This window comes from Malaclemys terrapin, chromosome 6, assembly GCF_027887155.1.
Source record: "Malaclemys terrapin pileata isolate rMalTer1 chromosome 6, rMalTer1.hap1, whole genome shotgun sequence".
Classification (NCBI taxonomy): domain Eukaryota; kingdom Metazoa; phylum Chordata; order Testudines; family Emydidae; genus Malaclemys; species Malaclemys terrapin.
Window position 1 is genome coordinate 132,235,718 of NC_071510.1, and position 21,756 is coordinate 132,257,473.

At 43.0% G+C, this 21,756-nt stretch overlaps 1 protein-coding gene across 4 annotated transcripts in view; it reads left to right on the forward strand.

Annotated features, from left to right (window-relative positions):
* The window catches only part of UNC13B (unc-13 homolog B), a 380,304-nt gene that overhangs the window by 276,790 nt on the left and 81,758 nt on the right, over positions 1-21,756 (forward strand). For all 4 annotated transcript variants that reach the window (XM_054031597.1, XM_054031595.1, XM_054031596.1 and 1 more), the window contains 6 exons: positions 942-1,105; positions 3,323-3,473; positions 4,793-4,861; positions 18,264-18,353; positions 20,330-20,464; positions 21,340-21,473. In XM_054031597.1, coding sequence (XP_053887572.1) covers positions 942-1,105; positions 3,323-3,473; positions 4,793-4,861; positions 18,264-18,353; positions 20,330-20,464; positions 21,340-21,473 — 743 coding nt within the window. The remainder of the gene's footprint in view (positions 1-941; positions 1,106-3,322; positions 3,474-4,792; positions 4,862-18,263; positions 18,354-20,329; positions 20,465-21,339; positions 21,474-21,756) is intronic.

Below are 21,756 nucleotides of genomic sequence, written 5' to 3' on the forward strand. Positions count from 1 at the left end.
AGGACCTTACAATCTAGTTAAATTACAAATGTAAAGTGGAGTGTTAAACCTTCGAAGGCTTTGTTCTGCACCTTGTTTAGGCAATGTCATCGCTTGTTCTTTGTGTGGCTGTTATTAGCTTGAAACATTGGAGGGTAAAGGCTTGTGTCTGCGTAGTGAAGTTTGTTGTGCCAGAAGCTGTAGAATCATGGTGACATGACTGGCTAGCTTTCAATTCTGAGCACCTCAGACCACGGGGATCATTGTGAGTGGTCTGTGATGTGATGGGGAAGCTGAAAAAATCATTAAGCCACTTTTTGCACTGTTCTGTTAGGTAGTTTTACTATGAGCAGACTGCATCTGCATGATTCAGGTCGGTGGCAGACATGCAGTTTGTGAATCAAATATGCTTGTGAAGTTCCGTCCATTTTATTTTTATTTCTTTAGATTTATACAAAGTCGCATTAAGGACATATCCAAAGTTGTACATACCTTTAACAATTATTTGAAACCACAGCTTGCAGTTTCCCTTACCTTCAATTCTGAGGTGTGGCCCATGGGGATGAAGACCTGTAGTTGCAGGCCACACCTTGTGATAAAGGTCTGTTCCACTCCATGCACATTGGGTTTGGTCCTGGTGGCAGGTTGTCTGTGTTGTCCTTTGTTAACTGAAGTTTAAGCACTGATGGAATAGCTAAAGCTTTATTCACTCAGAATTTGAGTTATTTATACTGGTGGGTGAAATTATAGGGATGAATTTGAGGAATCCTGTCATGGATGCTGAGGAGAAAAACGGAGATAAATTAAAAAACAAACAAACAAAAAACCCCAGCAAATAAGAAAAAATAGGAGATGGGTGTTTCAGATGTTCTGTCTCCAGGATGGTTCCAAGCTGGTCACATTGCGCTCAGCCTTAGAGGCTTCCAATACATCAGGTTTAATTTAGTTTGTTTCCATTTCAGAACCTCTTCCACTATCTCACAGACATTCAAGGGAGCGGGGTGGTGAAGATCCCTGATGCCAAAGGAGATGATGCCTGGAAGGTGTATTTTGATGAGACAGCCCAAGAGATAGTGGATGAATTTGCAATGCGTTATGGTATAGAAACAATATACCAGGCTATGACGTAAGTTACTCTCCTTGTGTTTCTCATACTGAACCCTTGCTGTAGTTAGTTTATTTAATCTCAAAGGGAAGCGTTCTAAATATGTTGGTTACTCAATATTCTTAGGATGGCTGGCATGGCCTGTGATTTCCCATCTGGCTCTGATGGCTACTGTCCTTTAAGTTTATTGTGAGTAGGAAAGGGCTGTCATGCTCTGAGTCATTAGCTTCCTCAAAGGCTAGAAATCAGTGGGTAACGAAGGATCAGGATTGAGGGACTCAGTAAACCCACAGCTGGCTGACAGTCCTGCCCCTTGGATTTCAGATCGGAGCAGCCATATCCAGTGGTGTTGATGTAAATATGCAGGACCTTGATTCCCAGAGGTAAACCATTGGTGTTGTAAGATTCTGGGTCCTCCATTTATTGACCGCTGAGCTATTTAAAATGTATCATCCCTACCCCCAAATAAAAACGTCTAGTGGGGATGAGGAAGAAGGGTATTTGTGACCCAAATTTAACACCAGTGTTCTTTCATGGTGATCAAAGAATCCTGTGTCAAGAACCAGAACAATCAGTTTTTAAGTAGTGGGATTTGACAAAGGCGATGACCTGGTTTGCTCTGTTTGAAACTAGACTAGTCCAATTCTTGGCTTCCTGGGGGCCTTTCCTAAACACTAAGCTCTGACTTGGGTTCCTAATGAACTCTGCTTCTTCCTGCAGACCACCAATTGTATTGCATTTGCTTTTTGTTTTCAGTGAAATATTGAATGAGGCAGATTAGCTTGAAGAAACTCACCTTTGAAGTTGAAGTTTCAGTTCTGGGGCATCCTGAAGCCCTTGAACAGAATGTATTCCACAGATAGTTCTCCATGCAGATATCTTCATTTTCTGCCAGTCGAACCATTATAACCAAAGTGGAAAGGAATTACTGAAATTAGAGCTGTGCTAGCCAGCCCCAGATGTTCTTTGCTCACATATAGCGTTTATGGGTTTCACCAGTTATGTACATCTTTAAGAACTGCTAAAAAGTCCATCCCTTCACAAACCCTGATCACAGCTTTCTGCCGGGAATTGAGCTTTTCAGTTTTTCAGAAGAATAAAAGTAGTTTGAGATCCTTCTTTCTTCCATAAACATATCTGTGAAAGACACAGGTAGAGAGATGGTCCGTCTGTCTGTCTGTCTATATTTTTATACAGTAGTAGTTGAGTGCCTGAACTACCAGTAGACCAGCAACGTATCCACCATATCGAACTAATTCAATGGCATCTATTTATCTGAAACATTTGATTCTTAAATATTTTCATGTAAAGCCCTGTCAATTTACTTGGAAGGTGAGTAGCAGGGAAGCTAATGACTGTGTGTTGCCTTAGGAGGACACAGAGATTATGATCCATTTCACGTTTAAAAGAATCTCTCTGGAATTTGTAGCAGAAGTTCTAACAAGTTTCTGACACACGGACGCTCTTCTCTTGTCATGTCTTATAATATTAGCCCTTTTTAAAGTACTGTTTTTCCTTATTTATACCAGCTTTTCTTTGGTTGTTTACTTTAATCACTCCTCAAGACCAAATGCTGGTGGAATAATTTTAAGATTTCCTGTAAGAGATTTCCTTACACTTTAATGAGAGCAATTATATGAGAAAATGCAAATGAGACAACATACTTCCTGCAGGATGACAGGATTAGCCCTAAAGAATCAAAGCAGTCTCTGTACAGCACAAAGATACTGGTATGCAGAGCCTGCTGCACTCAAGGCAGGGAGTGGATTGCAATTCCTGCTGGCACGCCACTTAGGAAGTCACTGACTATTGGAAGGAGCAGTCTGGTTTGCAGGTCTCCTTGTATCAGGCATTGTCTCAGAATCACTGTATCCTGGAGCAACAGCATAATCTCCGGATAGGACTTGTTATCAATACATTGCCAGATTGAGAGGCTGTTATGTCACGTTTCCAGGGCCATGCTAAAAGCATTTATTTTGCTGTTACCAGCTGGTATCTTTGCAGAAAAGCCAAGTGTTGGACAATGGAGACTTGTCAAGAAGGTGAAATTCTGGATTACAGCTACAGCCCTCATTGATGCGGTACTTTTAGCAGGGTGTTGCTAATATTAATGGGGTGGAAATAGCTGAAAGAATCAACTCTCTAGCTCTGCTTTTCCCCAAGGGCCAGAAATAACCTTGTAAACTATAGAGCATCTTTGCGTCTTCTCCATAACTGACCTTGCTTATGCTGTTGCAGGCACTTTGCATGTCTGTCCTCCAAGTACATGTGTCCAGGAGTGCCAGCTGTGATGAGCACCTTACTGGCCAATATCAATGCCTACTACGCGCACACTACTGCATCCACAAACGTGTCTGCTTCTGACCGCTTTGCAGCCTCAAACTTTGGGGTATGTTTCAGTGTTAACTGTCCTGCTATGCTACTGTTACAGTTTTACTTGCTTGGTTTGCTTATGGCTTTTGCTGATGTTAAAGTGAATCACTAGTTCTGGTGAAGGAACATTATATCCTTGGATGGTGCAATGGGACTCTTCTGTATGAAGAATTAACACAATTGATGAGGACTTGTTCATCCTGTATCATGATTAGATATAATCAGTATAATTCATTGTGATGCTTGCATTTCTGTGCTCCAATAACACCAGAGTACAAATGGTGTGGAAAGGAGCAAACTGTGTTGAACACTGCATGGGACACTATAGATAATGTATACCGTGAGATATGATGGTTTCAGTACTTAAACTAGCAGCTTCTTTAAAAGTCTGTTTCAAACAGCTGCTGCGCTTGATGTTTGTGTATCTCAGGTTCTACTCTCTTGTGGGGGGAACTCTATAGTGATTTATTAAGACATGGATTGTACTGTCCAGTCCCCACTGCCCTCCCATTCAGTTGTTTTCCCTGTAATATGCAGTAGAGATTGGGCTTTTTAAAGTTATCCGAATGGGGTTTGGGACAGGCCATGCTCTGTTAGGGGAGAGAGTACATCTGACTGAAGGGGAGATGGCTTCTATGCCGAACCAGCACCCAGCCAGAGGTTGGGCCCGAACTAAAGTAGAGATTGGAACAAAAAGTTTTAAATGCATTTTTCAAGCACTGAAATGATCCACAATTTCGGGTCGACCTTCGTGGATCATTTTGGTTAACTCCCCCCGGAAAACAAACATTTGTTTTGAATTGACATTTTGTTTTGAAAATGTTTCAAATGAAATGAAATGTTGGCAGTTTTTTGTTTGGCAAGAAAAAAACAAAAACGAAAGTCTAACTTACGAGAGCTAGGGCCCGTATCACTGGTTGGAACCCGTCTGGAAATAAGTCTCTTTTCAATGTGATCACTATGTACCTGCAACCATGCAGATCAATAGCTGGAATTTATACATCAGTTTCAATAAGTTTATTTGTGGTCTTGTATTCTCTCTCTACTTGAATGGTACATATGTCTCCTTTAAGTGATGAAGGGGAAATTTCCTGACCCTTCTAATGTTATACTGGAATTACTGTTGCATCAAGTTTAGGAGTAAATTCAGAGATCTGAAGCAATTATCTTCCCTCTAAGTTTGCACAATAGAATAAATCCATATAGCTTCCTCCCACTCTTCTGTGATCCAGCACTCGTTCTCGGGCAGCACTCTAGTTATTGGGAGTGTTGATTAGATCTAATTTTCTGTGACGGAGCATGACGTTATTTACTATATTTTTTTCTGACCAACAGAAAGAAAGGTTTGTTAAACTGCTGGACCAGCTGCACAATTCACTCCGTATTGACCTCTCCATGTATAGGGTAAGTGCCTATAAATGGTGTATTTTCAGGCTCTCTTGTGTAGAGCATGGATTTTCTCCAGTGAATCTCCCTATTTTGGGCATTTTTGTGACACATGGAATCTCTGTCACCCACTAATTCTTCAGATACACAATTAAACCATTCCCTTTCTTGCACGTTCGCCACCTCAAGCCCTTTGATCAGCACTTGGAAATAGTCTGAGGGTTGAGAACTGTGCTGACCTTTGCTACCCTCCCAACATACTGTCAGAATAAACTAGTCCCTTTGAGTTAAATATCAGCAGTAACCCCAAGTAGGCTTTGAAGGACATACAGAGCAGCTCTTATTTTGTAAGTGTCATAACCTGGCCCAGTCTCTATTGGGAGTAGACCCAGCAACTTGGTCCTATGTGCTTCCAAGCCAACGGGGGCTGGCCAGAGTTTGGTCAGTGTTCCAGCTCTGGATCTGTGAGGGCACTCCCAGGTTCAGTCCCCTTGTCTGAGACCTTCCTTGGAACATGGGACTCTCCATTGAAGCCACCCCAGACCATGGAACAAGTCCCTCAGACCACCCAAGCCCCTAGTTGCGTAGCTATGATCCATGAAAGCTCCACCTAGGTTGTGGGCACTCTGGTTTCTAGTTTAACCCCTTCAGGGAAACAAGGAACATAAGTTTAGCAAAGGGATTTCTTAATCACAGTCAATTTACTCTTAAAAGCACTAGAGTTAAAGATCTTTGAAAAATAACAAAATTCCCAAGATGCACCCATCCCTGTTAGCCTGATCTCATCCCGTCTGTGAGTCTGAGGTCTTGTCAGCATTTCAGACTAAGCAGATTCCCTCCTGCCTTCTCTGTCTCCGACCACCACTTTGTGTAGGTGGCAATGAATGGCTACCCTTTTGATAGTGTCTCTCTCTCTCTCTCCTTTTGCCATGTGCTCAGCTGAAAAGCTTGTCTCTTCCTGCCAGCCTCTGTGTAGAAAATCCATTGTTCCCTGGAGTTTGGCCAGAAGTTGAGATAATCAAAATTGTTGGCCCTAGATTGCTCTATGATTGCTTCTGCATGATAGTCCCTGAACAAGGTGTCAACCACCTTTCCTGGGCAGAGTAGCCATTCGGGATATATCAGAATAGATTTGCCTTGGGCAAGGGCTACTCATGTGCAGCACAACCAGAAAATGGACGTTACAATAGAAAATGGAGTTCACAAGTCAATACAGAAATGTCTCATTCTGTCATACTCTGCACTTAGCAGGGGAGGATACTGAGACTGAAATATACACAATCTATTATAATTTGGGATGAATATTCCGCCAGATCTTAATTGGTGCAGCATTTCTGACTTCACTATTCAACATATAGCATGTCTTTGTGGCTAATCTGCATTTGTTGTGTGTGTACATGGTGGGGAAGGCTGGAAGGGCGTCTACAACCAACGTTGTTTAAAAAAAAGATCTTTTAAAAAAGCCTGTCTCTCTACCTCCCAGAAAAGCTGATTTCCAGTAATGTCCTGTGGTGCTTGGGGGTTGAATTGTAGTCTTTGTGTTCTGAGTGGAGAGAAATCTTTTGACAGCCACCCTGCGTGCACACAAAATGCATTCTAATTCTGTTAGAAGTACCACTGGGAAGCATATAATTATAAATAGTAGAATGATACTCTTTATGATTGGGAGGGAAAAGTTAATCCTTGGACGAGATGTTAGTTCATTCTGCCAAAAATAGTAGTATAGTGTGAGCGCTGTGGTAAAATGTAATTAGATCTAATTTGTAATGTCGAGAGTTGATTGCATAAATGGATTCCTGATTGATTGATTCTTACAGAACAGCTGATGTTTTTTCAAGAATAGCTCTGACATAAGTCATCCTCTGACAATTAGGTGTTTTGGAGCATGTTATGTTGGCATGTATATTATTTAATACAAGCCAGTTATTGCTTGCTGTTTGTCTAACTCTTGCTTACTAGCTTACGTAAGGCAGAAGAAAATGAGTCTAGTTTTGAGAGTGTCCTGTTTAAAAATCTTTGCCAGATGTTTTGAGCCATGAGTACCTCTTCAGTTCACAACACTAACCCAATGATTGTAACTAAATCTTGTCTTGTAGAAATTTTTGTTACTGGTGAGTCCTCCAAGCACAGGGGAGGACATGCACATGTTAGCTTGAAAAGGGGGTTGTCTTCATAGGTTTATTCTTCTTAGCTGTTTATGCAGATCACGTTGAATCCTACCAACTTAAATTAGTTACTTTGAATTAATACCTGAGTGCCCCAGCTAGTGCCAGGAGATGGCAGATAGGATCTCTCTGTAACTCTTCTGTTGTAATTATTTTGACAGTCAATGCAGATATCAATAAGGTGTCTGGATGAGGTTGACTTTGTAGCAAAACCAATGAATGCATTATAAAGGATATTTCCGTCCACTCTTCTGTTGCAACTGCATCCCACCTGCCCTCTCAAGCATGTTCAGGGCTCGTCTACATGAACCTTCAGTTCATGGCAAACTGGAGTGTAAATCTACTCCACATTACTCTGCCGCACACTATGAGTCCATGGGGACCCTGCTGCCACGCATGTAGAGTTGTTCTTTAAGTGCTGGTCCCTGTTTGAACTCCACTGTGGGGTGCAGGTGCTCTCTAGGCATCTGAGACCAGAAGATTTTTGCTATTCGTGTCCTCTAGTCTGTGCCTGTGCAGTTCTCCATGTGCTGTACACCAGGGGTATAAAGTAGCAGTGTGGACTAACCGCCTTTCTGATTTCCTTCTACTACCTACGGTGTGTTGGAAAGCTCCAGTGTCCAGCAAACTTGCTACCTTCCTAATCACCTGAAAATAGTTATAGAATAGTTTATAGATTAGTAGTTGAGTTAGTATAGTTAGTGGGACTCTTCTCTCTCTCCCTCCCCCCACCCTCCTGTCTGTATTCTTTGAGGTGATTATTATGCCCAGTGTAATGGGATGTTCACCCCACATTACCCTAGAGGGGGGTTGGTGGGGCTGAGAAGGGACCAGTTAACCAGATGGGCTACAGCTGTGGGGAAATAGGTGGCCTAAGTAACCCCTGAATGATGGAGCCATCTGAGAAGGAACAGGCGGGGCTAGGATAAAGCCAGGAATTTGGCAGCAGAAAAGGGCTGCAGTGAGGGATCCGGCAGCCCACTCTCTGGACATTCATAGAATCATAGAATATCAGAGTTGGAAGGGACCTCAAGAGGTCATCTAGTCCAACCCCCTGCTCAAAGCAGGACCAATTCCCAGCTAAATCATCCCAGCCAGGGCTTTGTCAAGCTGGGCCTTAAAAACCTCCAAGGAAGGAGACTCCACCACCTCCCTAGGTAACGCATTCCAGTGTTTCACCACCCTCCTAGTGAAATAGTTTTTCCTGATATCCAACCTGGACCTCCCCCACTGCAACTTGAGACCATTGCTCCTTGTTCTGTCATCTGCCACCACTGAGAACAGCCGAGCTCCATCCTCTTTGGAACCCCCCTTCAGGTAGTTGAAGGCTGCTATCAAATCCCCCCTCATTCTTCTCTTCTGGAGACTAAACAATCCCAGTTCCCTCAGCCTCTCCTCATAAGTCGTGTGCTCCAGACCCCTAATCATTTTTGTTGCCCTCCGCTGGACTCTCTCTCCAATTTTTCCACATCCTTCTTGTAGTGTGGGGCCCAAAACTGGACACAGTATTCCAGATGAGGCCTCACCAATGTCGAATAAAGGGGAACGATCACGTTCCTCGATCTGCTGGCATTAGAGAGGGAAGGAAGGAAACGGGGGGGAGAGGCAGTCTTCTCACTGTCCTGATGGTGGCACTTCCCCAGTGGCTGTTACGGGAGCCTGGACCTGCCCTCTTCTCTGGGTTCCAACTCAGTGACCTTCTAATCAGTGGTCAAGCTCTGCACCATCTTACACCTTGCTGCAGTTTCCCTAAGCCTTTTCCTACATCCCCTCCCTTTAGGTTTCCTTCCTTCCCTCTTTAATGTCCAGAGGGTGGCTGCATGCTCCTTCACTGCAGCTCTTTTCTACTGCCAACGTCCGGGCTTTATAATCCAGCCTACTCCTGCTTGTTCAGTTAGGGCTGGCTTTCATGCCACGTGCAGCCAGGTACCCTAATTGGCCCCTTAGGGCCCCATTAACCCTTTTAGGGCCTGTGTGGGGTACACACTGCATCACATCCAGTATCCTGGGCTTCAAAAACTGTGCCTCATGCCCCAGATCATTCCTGGTCAGTGACAACCTTGTCTGGTACCTCTGTTGCCTTGGGGAGGCCCATGTCCTCTCCAAGTGCTCAATCTGCAACTCCTTCCCTCTTGGAACCCCCAAGGCACATGAGTACCGACTGTGGTGCTTCTTCATGGAAGAGCAATGAGGTCCCACTCGTATCCCAGCCTGGGAGAATTCCTTACAGCGGGCAGACCCCTGTACATTTGGAGAAGGAGCTGCGGAGTGCTCCACCAGGCTGCGTATCCTCGACTATCAACAGTGGCAGGAGTAAGTCGTCGTCCTCTTCTAAACAGAAGCACGAGGAAAGTCCTCTCATAAGAGGAAGGATAAATTCACATGAGAACCATCATCTAAGAGAACCACCTCCTGTACACACAAGTCATCTGGGACTTCATATTACAGTACTGCAGCAATGTTTTCAGAGTACGGCACTGAAATCCCAGCTCCGAAGAGCAAGTCCACTCCAAAACCACCGTGTGCTGCTCCGCTGGTACCATCTATGGAACCTCTGAAACAGACACATCGATTGCATCCAGCACCAATGGCACCATGGCACTCGGGTAGGGAGTCCTCAATACTGAGAATTCCAACCAAATTGACTCTTAACGGTGCAGACAGAGACCAGCTTTTGTTCTCCCCCCCCCCCTTCAGGGGACAAATTTACCACCCAGGAAGTCCTCCTTGTCCTGCAAGATGCTGAATCACCCCTCCTTTCGGGTGCCGTTACCTCTGCAGACATCTTGACCCTGTCTTTTCACAAGTGGCTACAAGGAGGTCTTTCTTCCCAGACCTTCTCCCAATCAGGATACTGCTAAATCAACACTACCACCTGTTATTATGGACACCCATTCCCTGATACCATCAACTAGCAGAGAGGTGGCCAAGCAGCTGAATCTATCAGCACCACCCATGGAACAAGATCCTACCTTCCGATTTGATGGCATGGATGTGGGTGAGAGAATGCCACCTCCCACAATAACACACAATCTCAGTCCAGACATGGTATCAAGAGTCTCATGGGCTCCATAAAAATCGTATAGAATGGATTATCCTCCATATGAACTTAAGTACCCCATGCCTTGGGATTGGGATGCACCCCAACCACCATGTAACCAATCCCATTGGTCCTACTGGGGTCCATATACGTGTTGCTCTGAATCAGTTTATTCTAGATGAGACTCGCAGCATTACTCTCCTCAGATAGAGGAAGCAGACTCCTCATAAAATGATAGAAGAGAAGTATCCAGAGACACCTCCAGAACTGTTGGGTCAGTCAGGATTCTCGTTATCATCCCTAGATGAGGCAATTACACCTACCTCCTCTTCTCCTTCTGATGACATCAAGCAATATTAAGACCTACTGAAGAGGGTTGCAGAGATGCTCCAAATCCCTTTAGAGGAAGTCATATCGGTCACGGCATGGGACCCAGCAAAATTGCATTGCCTATTAATGAAGCAGTCTTGGAACCAGCAAAGGTGGTGTGACACATATCAACCCACGTATGCTCCACCCTTAGATGGGCAGAGAAAAAATACTTAGTTACAGGCAAAGGGGTGGAATTTTTATTCACTCATTCAGTGCCTAACTCCTGGGTAGTCCAAGCAGCCTCAGAAAAAAGCTGACTGCACCAGCTGAAATCAGCTTTCCGATAAGGAAGCTAAGTGCTTGGACTTAGTTGGTAGAAAGGTCTTTTCCTCCATCAGCCTAAGACCCAGATTAGCGAATTGTCAGGCACTTATGGCCAAGTACATCTTTGTGAACTACAATAAAGTGACAAACTTTTCAGATAATCTCCCCAAAGAGCTCCAGGGATAGTTTGAAGCTCTCATTGAGGAAGGAAAGCTGATTGTGAGATCATCAGACTACTACTACAGTTGAAATGACCTCCTGGTAAATGGCCACTGCAGTGGTTGTGATGAGAGCATCACTGCTTCAGTCATCCGAGTTCCTGAGAGAAGTCCAGTCTACTATTGAGGACTTAGCCTTTGACAGGAGCAAACTTTATAGTGAAAGGACAGACTAGTCCCTTCATTCATTAAAAGATTCTTGGGCAACCCTCCATTCTCTTGGGATTTATACACCAGCACCCAAGACAAAGTTCCATAAGTTGCAACCTTCTAGACAAAGAACAACTGCACAACTATTTGTCCATCACAGACCTTACAAACTCTCAAGGAAGTGTCAGAGGCTACAAAGATTCAGGCAGACTGTGTTTCCTGCTTCTATCCCCCAAACCCAGCAGTCAACAAGGAAACTATTTTGATGGGTCTGTCAAGAGCTGCGAACCAACTCTACTGCCAACTTTTCCTTCCCTTAGCCCATTTCTCCGACAACTGGCAAAGCATCGAATCTAAGAAATGGATGCTTGTTATCATCTATGCAGGATACACAGTAGAATTTTTCTCTCCCTTTCCCCATCCTTTATCCCTGATTCCTCTTCAGAGATCACTCTCAGGAAGAAATGCTCTCTCAGGAAATAAGACTCCCATCTGCAACTGGGAGCCATGGAGCCTGTTTCTCTCCCAATACCAAGGAAAAGGGTTCTGTTCAAAATATTTCCTGGTCCCCAAGAGAAAAGGAGGGGGGAGACTTCTCTGAGATCTATGGCAACTCAGTGTCTGCATCTGAGCCATGCACTTCAGAATGGTAACTTTGGCAGCAGTAAAATCCTATCATTGACCAAGGGAAACTGGTTCACAGCTCTCAACGGGAAGGATGTCTTCTTCCACATAGATATCCACCCTGCGCATGGAAAATTTCTCATGTTCACCTTGGATTCGAACCATGACCAATACAAGAGTCTTCCCTTTGGCCTGACCACAGCTTGCAAGTGTTTTCACAAAGGTGATGGCAGCTATGAGCTATGGCAGCTCACCTCCACTGCAAGGGTGTTTTGATTTTTCCATATCTCGATGCTGGCTACTGATGGAGAGATCTCTCCAAGGGGTCCAATCAGCAACAGCGGCTCTCCTCAAGCTGCTGCTGTGATCACTAGGCATCTCTGTAAACGAAGGTTGCTGTTCTCCCACAGGCAATAGAATTTATCAGCACAATACTGAACTCTATCACAGCAAGAGCATACCTTCCAAGAGACCGATTTCTCACCATGAAAGCACTGGTCACGTGCTAGTCATGAAGCTTTGGGCTACTACACAAACATCAGTTTGGGAGTGTCTTGCTCTCCTAGGGCATATGGCTGCCAGCACTTACGTAACACTGTTCACAAGGCTTCAACTTCATGCTTTCCAAGCCTGGCTCAAGACAGACTACATCTCAAATGGAGACAGCATAGAAGAATGAGTATCCATTCCTCTGAGTACAAAGCTCACTAAGCCAGGGTGGGCAAACTACGGTCCGCAGGCCGGATCCAGCCCCTCAGGGCTTTGGATCCGGCCTGCGGGATTGCCACCCCCGTGGCACCGTGGGCCCCGCGCCACTCTGGGAAGTGGCCGGCACCACGTCCCTGCAGCCCCTGGAGGTGGGGGGGCAGAAATGTTAAAATGTATTACTGGCATGTGAAACCTTAAATCAGAGTGAATAAATGAAGACTCGGCACACCCTTCTGAAAGATTGCCAACCCCTGATCTAGTCCAACCCCCTGCTCAAAGCAGGACAATCCCCAACTAAATCATCCCAGCCAGGGCTTTGTCAAGCCTGACCTTAAAAACCTCTAAGGAAGGAGATTCCACCGCCTCCCTACGTAACCCATTCCAGTGCTTCACCACCCTTCTAGTGATAAAGCTTTTCTTAATATCCAACCTAAACCTCCCCACTGCAACTTGAGACAATTACTCCTGGTTCTGTCATCTGGTACCACTGAGAACAGCCTAGATCCATCCTCTTTGGAACCCCCTTTCAGGTAGTTGAAAGCAGCTATCAAATACCCCCCTCATTCTTCTCTTCTGCAGAATAAATAATCCCAGTTCCCTCAGCCTCTCCTCATAAATCATGTGCTCCAGACCCCTAATCATTTTTGTTGCCCTCCGCTGGGCTCTTTCCAATTTTTCCACATCCTTCTTGTAGTGTGGGGCCCAAAACTGGACACAGTACTACAGATGAGGCCTCACCAATGCTGAATAGAGGGGACGTTCCCATCTGCTGACAATGCTCCCAATTATACAGCCCAAAATGCCGTTAGCCTTCTTGGCAACAAGGGCACACTGTTGACTCATATCCAGCTTCTCATCCACCGTAACCCCCAGGTCCTCTTCTGCAGAACTGCTGCCTAGCCGCTCGGTCACTAGTCTGTAGCAGTAGATGGGATTCTTCCATCCTAAGTGCAGGACTCTGCACTTGTCCTTGTTGAACCTCATCAGATTTCTTTTGGCCCAATCCTCCAATTTGTCTAGGTCCCTCTGTATGCTGTCCCTACCCTCCAGCGTATCTACCGTTCCTCCCAGTTTAGTGTCATCTGCAAACTTGCTCAGGGTGCAATCCATGCCATCCTCCAGATCATTAATGAAGATATTGAACAAAACCGGTTCCAGAACCGACCCTTGGGACACTCCGCTTGATACCGGCTGCCAACTAGACATGGAGCCATTGATCACTACCCGTTGAGCCCGATGATCTAGCCAGCTTTCTATCCACCTTATAGTCCATTCATCCAGCCCATACTTCAACTTGCTTCTTTAACTAAGTAACCTCTCCTTCCCTAGTGAGCTTTGATCTATCGCGTTTTGAAATGGAAGTAGGTCAAAGTACACTAAGGGCTTGTCTTCACTACTGGGGTAAGTTGACCTAAGTTACACTACTAATGTAGCCGGAGTCGATGTAGCTTAGGTTGACTTACCCCGTTGTCTTCACTGCACTGCATCGATGGGAGATGCTCTCGAGTCGACTTCCCTTACTCGTCTCGCAGAGGTGGAGTACAGGGGTCGACCGAAGAGCGCTCTGCCATTGATTTAGCAGGTATTCACTAGACCCGCTAAATCGACCCCTGCTGCATCGATTGCAGCAGCTTTGATCTCCCTGTAGTGAAGACCAACCCTAAGGAAATGTTAGTGCTCATCAGCAGGGTCCACGTGGACCTTTAGCACGCAGCAGGTTAATGCAAGGTAGATTTACTCCACAGCTTACTGTGAACTAAATGTTTGTGTAGCTAAGTGGTTAGTGTTATGTAGCTTGTGGTATTCTGCTTTGTTTTTCAAAGAAATATGTGCAGATGACTGCTCGAATATGTCACATCCTTATGAGTGCAAGAATGTGCCCAGGAGTCTGAGAATGGGGTTTGGGACAAAGAAATGAGAATGTAGGGAAAGGATGGACACGCCAGCTCAGGAACTGAGGACAGTCTATTGCTGGGGTGGGGGGGAACCTGAAGGAAACCACATTAAGGGTAATGAGCATACACTTGCTCTGGAAAAGAGAATTAAATATTTAATTTTATTTAACTAAGGTCCAGGCAATAGAAGGTGAAATGCCATAGGTACTCGGATACTATGGCAATGGGCACAGTCTGAGACAGAACTAGGCTGGAGTTAAGACTGTGTTAAAGGACTATTTTTAAGGTATGGTGCCACATCTCTTGATAACAGTTGACTTGATCACAATCCGTAATTATGTGAGAAACAAAAGTTTGATAATGAGCTCTTCAATCTAGCAGACAAAGCTATAACATGATCTAATGGCTGGAAGTTGAAGCGAGACAAACTCAAACTGGAAATAAGGGGCACATTTTAGAAGTGAGGGTAATTAACCATTGGAACAACTGACCAAAGGTTGTGGTGGATTCTCCATCACTGGCAATTTTCAAATCAAGACTGGGTGTTTCCAAAAAAGATTTCCCTTAGTTCAAACAGGAAGTAATTCAGGGAATTCCTATGGCCAATGTTATGCACAAGGTCAGATTAGATTATCAGAATGGTCCTGTCTGGCCTTAGAGTCTCTGAATATTGGTAGCTGACATCTGGCTAGATGAGAGGATTGCTAATGGGATTCAGAATCTTTTTTTCTATATCACTGGAAATCACAAACCTCACCACACCTGGCATCCTTATTGGCTCTCTCCAAAGAGAGGCCAAAAACTGAGTTGTGGGAAAACGAAAAGCCTTCTCAAGCAGTTGGCTTGAGGTCAGGCTCCAGCCCAGAACTAGGTATGCTCTCAGGGGAAGGCGGGGAAACATGCTCTGTTGCTGCTTATTCTGTACTTGTTCTGCGGGTAAATAAAGGCCTTCTGGCCTGAAATGGAACCAGAGCACTGGCATGTAAAATGAAAAAGGTTGTAGAAGAGTTTTTAAACTAAGGGCTGGGGGAAAGCCGACAGGTGTGGAGGAGCACATTGTTCAGATGGAGACATCCCTTAGGGGAGGATTTATTAAAGTGGCTCCTCTATATATAAAGAGAGGATAGAAGTTGATAAAGTACAGGTAGGAGCTAAAGAGAAACAGTCAAATGAAAGAGTCCCAGTCAGTTACAACACATGAAGCCAGAGCACTAAATATTGACAAAGTTTATAAGTTCTTCTATATAAATGCAAGAAATCTAAATACTAAGATGGGTGAACATGAGTGCCTGGTGAGGATATTGATATAATAGGCATCACAGAAAATTGGTGGACCCATGACAATCAATAGGACACGGTAATACCAGGGCACAAAATATGCAGGAATGATAGAGTAGGTTGTACTGGTGAGGGTGTGGCACTGTATGTGAAAGAAAGCATAGAGTCCAGTATAGTAAAAATCTTAAATGACTCAAACTGTACCATAGAGACTCTAGGGATAGAAATTCCATGCATGAGTATAGCAGTAGGAATATACTACCGATCACCTCACTGTGATGGTGATTCTAAAATACTGAGGGAGATTAGAGAGACTAGAAAACCCAATAATAATGGGGGATTTCAACTATCCTCATATTGACTGGGAAGATGTCATCTCAGGATCGGTTGCAAAGAGAAAATTTCTAGACACCATTTATGACAGCTTCTTGAAGCAGCTAGTCCTGGAACCCACAAGGGGAGAGGCAATTCTTGATTTAGTCCTAAATGGAGCACAATCTGGTCCAAGGAGGTGAATAGAGCTGAACTGCTTGGTAATAGCGACCATAATGTAATTAAATTTAATATCCTCATATGGGGGAGGAAATACCAAACAAACCCACCACAGTAGCATCAAACTTCAAAAAGGGCAACTACACAAAAATGAGGAGGCAGGCAAAATGGAAATTCAAAGAAACAATCACAAGCTGCGTGGAAACTTTTTAAATACATCATAATAGAGGCTTAAACTAAATGTATACACCAAATAAAAAATACTTTGACGGGGGGTCCAAAAAAAATGTCCTCTATTGCTAAACAGAGTAAAAGAGAAGGTTAGAGACAAAAAGACATCCTTTAAAAACTGGAAGTCAAATACTACTGAGGAAAATAGAAGGGAGTACAAAATCTGGCAAGTCAAATGTAAAAGTATAATTAGGCAGATCAAAAAAGAATTTAAATAGCAATTAATAAAAGACACTAAAACCAACATCAAAAATAAATTTAAGTGCATTAGAAGCTTGAAGCCTGCCAAATAACCAGAGAGGCCATTGGATAGCGGAGGTGCTATAGGAGCATTCAAGGAAGACGAGGCCATTATGGAAAAGCTAAATTAATTTTTTGCATTGGTCTTCACTGCAGAGGATGTGAGGGAGATTCCTACACCTGAGCAATTCTGTTTAGGTGAAAAATCTGAGGAACTATCCCAAATTGAGGTGTCAGTAGAGGAGGTTTTGGAACAAATTGATAAATTACACAGTAATAAGTCACCAGGATCAGCAGATATTCACCCAAGGATTCTGAAGGAACTGAAATATGAAATTGCAGAACTTCTAACTGTGGTACCTATCGATTAAATCAGCCTCTGTACGAGATTACTGGAGGATCGCTAACACCAATTTTTAAAAAAGGCTCCAGAGGCGATCCTTGATTGAAACTTTAACAAAGAGGAGACTCCTACAAGGATCTCTACCGGGACCAGTACTGTTCAACATATTCATAAATGATCTGGAAAAAGTGGGTAAACAGTGAAGTGGCAAAATTTGCAGATAGTTAAATCCAAAGCACACTGTGAAGAGTTAGAACGGGATCTCACAATACTGGGTGACTGGGCAACAAAATGGCAGATGAAATTCAGTGTCAATAAATGCAAAGTAATACACATGGGAAAAACACAATCCCAACTATACATACAAAATGATGGGGTCTAAATTAGCTGTTACCACTCAAGAAAGATCTTGGAGTCGTCGTAGATTGAGCGGATGTTTTCAGAGAATGCATTATGTGCAGTGGCAGTCAAAAAAGCTAACAGTTTGCTAGGAACCATTTGAAAACGGATAGATATTAATACAGAAAATATGATAATGATGCTATATAAATCTATGATACACCCACATCTGGAATGCAGCATGCAGTTCTGGTCATCCTATCTCAAAAAAGATATATTAGAGTTGGAAAAAGTACAGAGAAGGGCAACAAAAATGATTAAGGTTATGGAACAGTTTCCATATGAGGAAAGACTCAAAAGACTGGAACTGTTCATCTTAGAAAAGTGATCACCCCTTCACATAACACAAAACCAGTGGTCATCCAATGAAATTGGGATGCAGCAGGCTGAAAGCAAACATAAGAAAGTACTTCATGCAATGCAGTCAACCTATGGAACTTGTTGTCAGGGGATGTTGTGAAGCCCAAAACTATAACTGGGTTCAAAAAATAATTAGATAAGTAAATGGAAGATAGGTCCAACAATGACTATTAGCCAAGATGGTCAGGAACACAACCCTGTTCTTTGGGCATCCCTAAGTGTCTCACTTCCAGAAGCCGTGACTGGATGACAGGAGATGGATCACTCGATAATTGCCCTGTTCTGTTCATTCCCTGTGAAGCATCTAGCACCAGACACTATCGGAAGTCAAGATCCTGGGCTGGATGGACCATTGGTCTGACTCAGTATGGCCATTCTTATGACTATCAGTCTGTCACCGTTCATGAACACTAAATTCACATGAAGAACTTTTTAATTAAACAGATGAACTCTTGTAGTGAAAAGATCTTACCTTGTTCAATGTGAAGACTTTTATTTTCTGAGCATTGTTTTGAGTGCTAGAAGCTCCTGAGCTGTATACATTTCCAAGGGTTTTTAACATGTTTATTTTGAATGGGCTTGTGAGTTTGTGTGGACGTCTGATTGCTCTTTCAGGTGTGGTTTCACTTTTATGCCAACAGAACAATTTCCCAGCCAGCAGCCCTGAGCGGTTACAGGACTTGAAATCCACCGTGGACTTGCTGACCAGCATCACGTTTTTCAGAATGAAGGTAAGGATCCACCACAGTGATAATATTCAAGTGTGTGAGTGTCATTGTCTTATACTATTCAGAGAAAAGCCTGCTTATGGCAATGAAGAACTAACCATCATTCTCAAAAGCCAAACACTTTTCAGCATGGAAATGACGAGTCACAGACAACAGCAATCTTATGCTGCCCACGTAATAAACGTATACATTCTTATCAGTGTGTCACAACTTAAGACTCTTAACTCTGATGCAAAATAAATACTATTCATTCTGACAAAGAAACATACAATTTGTCTGTACCCAGGTAGGATATGTAATTTTACCATTTATTGACTGTTATAAACTTCTCCTGTAAAACTACGTTTCCAGCCTTATCAATAAACAACAATTAAGTCTGTACAAAAACTTCTATGGTCTGATAAATATATTAAGCAATATTATTTCTCATTTAACTGTATCTCTCAAAAGGAAACGTATACTGAAATTAAGAGAACCCAAATAATTAATTGATTGATAAAGAGCCATGGCTCATAGTTAAGGTTGTTGTGCAATAATGAAATATGCCTTTTTTGTGCTTATATTTGTTTTTTATGAGGGCAGTGTAAGATTTGATATCTTTAATTATCCATTGCCTTGTTTTTAAATGTTTGGTTTCTGTAGATGTGATGGATGAGAACACTGTAACTTAGCCACCTTCACCTTATTTTTTTTACCAAATGAGTTTTCACTCATGGCATTTGAAAATGTCCTTTATCGAGTCTGATTGTAAGTTCTTCAGGCAAGGAATGGTTTTTATCTGTTATGAAAAAGCACCAGATAAACTAACTAAACGTCGTCTTATAGTATGTGCTGCATTTTAAAAGTCCCCATAATCCATACAAATATTTACATAAAATGTTAAAGTTGTTCCCAAACTCTGCTTTCTACTTAGAATGGTTAGAAATTTATAAAAAATTTAAAAAAAGCTGGAACAAATGTAAAACCAAATTTGTTCCAGGACATGGTATTATCCCAGATCTGATGCTTGCAAAGCCTTTTAGAATAGATGTGCATTGTGAGTGTGAGGTAGAATAATAACTATATAAAGGAAAAGAATGAGGGCTGCAAGAGGGAAAAATCTGTACACATCTGCACACTATTATTAATGGCTCTAATCCACGTTTTAAAGTTGTTAGCAAAGAGGTCAGGTAAATTCCTGAATTAAAAAGCACCATTGTGAATTTTAAAAAATAACATGAGGCGTTCTAGGAACTCTTGGCTGATCAAATGTCACGAGCTCTGATGGAATCTTTCTCTGGACTGTCTTTTACAGTGGGAGAGACTTTGATGTTTGTGTCCTGATTTCATGAAGAAGTCCCTTGAACCTCATATAGCAGTACTGTGTGTCTTGCACTTCTAACCTATGTTTCTAGATACAGCTATCGAGTTTAACTCCTTATTTGGTCCCCATGACTGTAATATCGGAGTGCCTCACAATCTTGAATGTTGTTTATGCTCACAACACCCCTGTGAGGTAGGGCCGGGCTGTTATCCCTGTTTTGCAGTTGAGGAACTGAGGCTCGGAGACACTAAGGCTACATCTACACTACAGGGGGGAGTCGATTTAAGATACGCAAATTCAGCTACATGAATAGCGTAGCTGAATTCGACGTATCGCAGCTGACTTACCCCGCTGTGAGGACGGCGGCAAAATCGACCTCTGTGGCTTCCTGTCGACGGCGCTTACTCCCACCTCCTCTGGTGGAGTAAGAGTGTCGATTTGGGGATCAATTGTCGTGTCCCGATGGGACGCGATAAATCGATCCCCGAGAGGTCAATTTCTACCCGCCGATTCAGGCGGGTAGTGTAGACCCAGCCTCAGTGACCTGTTCAGGTTCACAGGTCACTGGGGCAGCACAGGGAATTGAACCAGTCTCTCTCAAGTCCTGGGTTAATGCCCTCTTCCTCTTATGATGCATGAGCAGTATCTCTTTAACTTTACTCCTGCTTCCTGCCAGGTTCAAGAACTACAGAGCCCACCTCGAGCCAGCCAAGTAGTGAAGGACTGTGTGAAGGCTTGTCTCAACTCAACCTATGAATACATCTTCAACAATTGCCATGAACTGTATAGTCGCGAGTACCAGACAGATCCCGTGAGTAATTGGATAGATGTGCAAAAATCAAGGCTGAGTGGCTTGAGATAATGTAGTAAATAATATCTGAAGATAAACCAGCATAGACTAAATTTTGTGGCCTGTGATCTTCTGAATGCACATCAGCTGTAGCCAATTGATGAGCATTAATTGCGGTGAATGAAAGAGGATAATTGTTTTATTGTCACTGATTGCTTAGAGATCATTTTCAAAAGCCACAGATGTTTTATTCCATGATTAGAGCAGACTATTGAAAGAGTAGATTTTATATAATATTTATTCAGCAACAGCTAATTAGAACGCATGCTAAGCTAACAGAAGAAATAGGGTTTAAATTACATGACTCTCCAGGCAGAGTTCTACCTTGTTTTACTGAATCTAGTTTATCCCTTGCGGATCATGTGTGGTGGTTGGGGCAACTCTACACTATAGTGTCATTGATCAAAATTGTTCCATTTGCCATAATGTCAGAGTTTGGTAATGTGCAGATGGCATGAAGTGATGCATTGCTTGTCGTTGTGGATATATTAGTAAATATCAGTGATCCAATTAGAAGTGATTAGAAATAGTTTAGGCAAGAAAGCACATCATGAGATATCCATAAGCATGTCCCTGGTCCCAATGCAGTAAAGAATAAAGAAGTGGCCATTTTAATCCCAGAGTTGTGCCAGGCTTCCCTTTTAGCAGCATAGTCTGCATTTTATGATATTTTGTGTTAGATCAGGTCACTTGCCAAGACAGAGCCATAATTATGGAACCGTCAGAAGAAAGTGGCAAAGGATACAGCATGTGCAGTTCACAGGAAACCTGCAGGCCTGATAAGAAGTCCTATTTGTTTAAACTCAGTATTTAGTTTCTCACGGCTTCCTTTCCAGAACAAAAATCAGGACCTTCCTCCTGAGGAGCAAGGCCCCAGCATCAGGAACTTGGATTTCTGGCCTAAACTCATCACTCTGATAGTTTCCATTATAGAAGAGGATAAAAATTCATATACCCCTGTGCTGAACCAGTAAGAATCCTCCATGTTCTTTATGGCTAATGCTAGAAGTAGACTCTTTGTCTGTTCTGCTTTATTTGTGAAACTGTCTTCTATCTTTTCTGTGATTTGTGTATTTATAGAGAATACTTATCTTGTCTGTCTGTCTTTCTGTCTTATTTGTCTATATAATTCTTTTTGATTGGGATGGAAGAGTTTCAAAAGGTTCAGTTTTGATGGAGTTCGAACCCATTCACCTTGGTTATTACAATCCTGAACTCAGTGAGACACCTGAAAATGGGGTGAGAGTTGTTTT